Source organism: Microtus ochrogaster, linkage group LG7_11 (genome assembly GCF_000317375.1).
Source record: "Microtus ochrogaster isolate Prairie Vole_2 linkage group LG7_11, MicOch1.0, whole genome shotgun sequence".
In the NCBI taxonomy this organism is placed as follows: domain Eukaryota; kingdom Metazoa; phylum Chordata; class Mammalia; order Rodentia; family Cricetidae; genus Microtus; species Microtus ochrogaster.
In genome coordinates, this window is record NC_022032.1 from 3,583,554 (window position 1) to 3,586,747 (window position 3,194).

The window sequence follows — 3,194 nt, forward strand, 5'->3', positions numbered from 1 at the left end:
CTATCCTGTGATTGGCTGCATGACTGTTTTCCTATCCTGTGATTGGCTGCATGACTGTTTTCCTAGACTATGATTGGCTGGAATACTTATTTAATCCCTCTCCTAAACACAGGTAGCCTTGGGTTTGCTTGTTTGTTTTATCTTTGTCGTATTTTTTTCATTTTTTCCTGATAACTTCTTGAAGTGCGTTTGGATGCCTTGCCTGCATGCATGTATATATACCACACGAGTACCTGGTGCCCCAAAAAAGCCAGAAAACAGCATCAGAACCCTGAAAACTTGAGTCATATATGGCTATGAGCTGTCATATGGATACTGGGAATCGAACCTGGGTCGTTTAGAAGAACTGCCAGTTAGTTCACCTGGAGACATCTCTCCACACCATATTTGACGATCTTCCTTTTCGAGTTTAGTAATCCCCTGTGCACCTGTTCATCTTTTCTCTATCATTTCAGCATCCCTTGGTGGTTGGAACGACTATACTTCTTTTTCTTAGTCCTGAGTGGTGCTTCGATTTCCCTTGTGGATTCTAGACTCGCAAAGCTCTTGCCATTGTTACTATGGTAGTCAGGACTATACAGAATCCCTCAGGCCTAGCTGAACATCAGAACTGCCTGGGAAGCTTCAAAAAGAACAGCAACAACAAGTTCAAACACCCTGACCAGACTACAAACTCAGCATGATTTTTAAAAATAGCTCCTCCCAACGACAAGCCTAAAACCCTGAATTCTTACACCTTTCTTTGTACTTCTTTGCATTACTTCAATGTATTTTTAAAGTTTGGAAGGTGGAGGGTGTGTTTCTCACAGAATCACATCCAAGTTCTGAGCCGGAAAAGGGGGTGGACGGTGGGGAAGAGGCAGGCGACACACCGTGCAGGATGATAGGCCCTACCTTATACAATGCGCAAAGGGGGTTTGTCCACCTGCCTCAGTCCCTGAGCCAAGCTAGCTTCGACAGGAGTTTGTGGAACGGTGTTGCAGGACCCTGGAACCTTGGGGTCGAGGGAACTCCCAGAATTCCTTTTTTCCCCCCACCCCTTCCCCTGGTGAACTCGGAGCCAGACTGAGCACCCAACCCGGGCGCCCTCGAACTGAACCTGGGAAGCCAGGCCGGGCCGGGCTCCCGGGTTGCAGCTCCCACTGCATCCCACCCCAGAGAGGAGCCGGCGCCTCGCTCAGGTCCTGTGCCCCGGGGGTCGTCCCGGGCAGGCCCACGCACGGTCCCCGCTGCCCCCGGCCCGCGCGGCCGCTCACCTTGCTCCGCCCGGCGGCCGGGGGCGAGCAGCGTGGCGCTCAGCACCGAGCCGGCCAGCAGCAGCGCGACCAGCGCTGGGCCCGCGCCCATGCCGCCTGCCGCCTCCCTCGGTGAGCTGCGCTCCTCTGTCACCGCTGCCGAGCCGCACTCCTTCGCCCGGCGCCTGCGCGAGCTCGACCGGCCCGTCAGCGCCCGCTCCACGGCGTCACCGCCGCTGTCCCGCTCGGGAAGGCGGGGCTGCGCCGCCACAGACCCCGCCTCCTGCCTCCCTAAGCCCCGCCCCGCCCCGTGGGAAAGTGTGTGCCTATCCCTAGCACAACAGAGTGCATCCTGATTGTTTTCTACCCTTTGCGCAGTGTTTTCCAGTGGAGAGAAACATCCAGAAGAGTGGTCTTTGCTTCCCCAGTTATTCACCCTCACCACTTTTCTGACCGACATTCTAAATTCTTACACCCTAGACTTTTAACCTGTCCCTGTCCTTGTAGAAGATTCCTGTGTAATGAACAAGACTGAAGAGATTCCCTCTCACACGCACAAACTCTAGGCGTTCACTACGTAGAGGGAAGGATACATCCCCTAAACGGTCTTCTGTTTCTGGCACGGTGAAGAGGCTGCTGCCAGTCTTCTGTGGACTTTAAAAGTGCGCAGGGATGAGGACCCTGCAGATCCACACCGCTGTCTGTATTCCCAGGGAAACCATCACAGGTGAAAAAGGACGGGCACAATTTGTAACACAATTGCGTCTAATAGCAAAATCGCATGAGCAATCCAAATGGCCATCACACTGTGCAGCTAGAGGAAATGCTCAGCCCTTCTTCACACAGCACATGCGAGTCTTAAATAAGATGAGGGGAAACAGGCTGCGCTTAGCTTTGCAATTACATTTATTTAATTTCTCAGATGGACTCATTTAAAAATCCAGCTATGCAAAGTTGCATTAAACGTGCAATTGCATTAAAAGAATCACATTCTAGCCAGGCGTGTTGGCGCACACCTTTAATCTCAGCGTTTGGGAGGCAGAGGAGGGAGGATCTCTGTGAGTTCGAGGCCAGCCTGGTCTACAGAGTGAGTTCCAGGATGGTCAGGGCTGTTATACAAACAAACGAGGACAACAACAAAAAACAAAACATAAAAAAAGTTTTTAGGAGCCAGAGAAGCTCCAGAAAAATAGAGAACATTCAGGTTTGCAGGGCCAGGAGCTCCAGACCCCAAGCTGAGAGCTCTAACCCATGCTACTGGAGAAGACTGGACTGGTTGTAGGGTTAAGGGTGCTGTTACATCAAGGCTGTAATACAGGATGACACTACTGCTTATGGTTGCCCCCTGCTGCTCCTTGACGCTGCCAAATGCTGGGGGAAATTAAAGGTGAGGTGATAGCAGTCCTGGCAGAGCTCCCCCTGTGTACCCACAAGCTCTATCCAGATAGAGCAGAACCCTCAACCTCTAGTGTGGAAGGGAGGTGAGCTAAACAGAGCTCAGTAGGTGGTTCCCCAGTTAGGGACTGTAGGAAGCCTTCACATGGCTGTTCATAGCTGCTGGAACTCCAGTCCAGGGATCAGATTCCCTTTTCTGATCTTTCTGGTCACTGCGTGCAAGCACACTCCTGGTCACTGAATGCATGCACACACTTAATTGCAGGTAAGCACTTTTAAATCCAAAAAATTAAAATATTGAAAAGAAAAAACCCAAACAAATCACTAAAGAATCTTGACAAATCCATTGAATTAATAATTACTATCTCAATAGAGTAGGAATGGCTAGATGTCTTTAATAAAACTTACATGGAAAAATTAGGTTACAGAGGAAAATAAAAACTTACCTTAGAAAACATAATTGCATTCAAGTATGTGCACACAAAGCTGACACTTTTGCCTTGTTATATAGAAGTAAAGAATGACTCCAGGCTTCCTTCTTTGTAAGGTCTCTCCTATTCTTTT

At 49.9% G+C, this 3,194-nt stretch overlaps 1 protein-coding gene across 1 annotated transcript in view; it reads right to left on the reverse strand.

Annotated features, from left to right (window-relative positions):
• Hgsnat (heparan-alpha-glucosaminide N-acetyltransferase) overlaps nucleotides 1-1,422 on the reverse strand; it is a 27,049-nt gene extending 25,627 nt beyond the window's left edge. The window contains exon 1 of the mRNA XM_026786933.1: nucleotides 1,257-1,422. Coding sequence (XP_026642734.1) covers nucleotides 1,257-1,347 — 91 coding nt within the window. The 5' untranslated portion in view covers nucleotides 1,348-1,422. The remainder of the gene's footprint in view (nucleotides 1-1,256) is intronic.
• Between the last annotated feature and the right edge of the window lie 1,772 nt (nucleotides 1,423-3,194).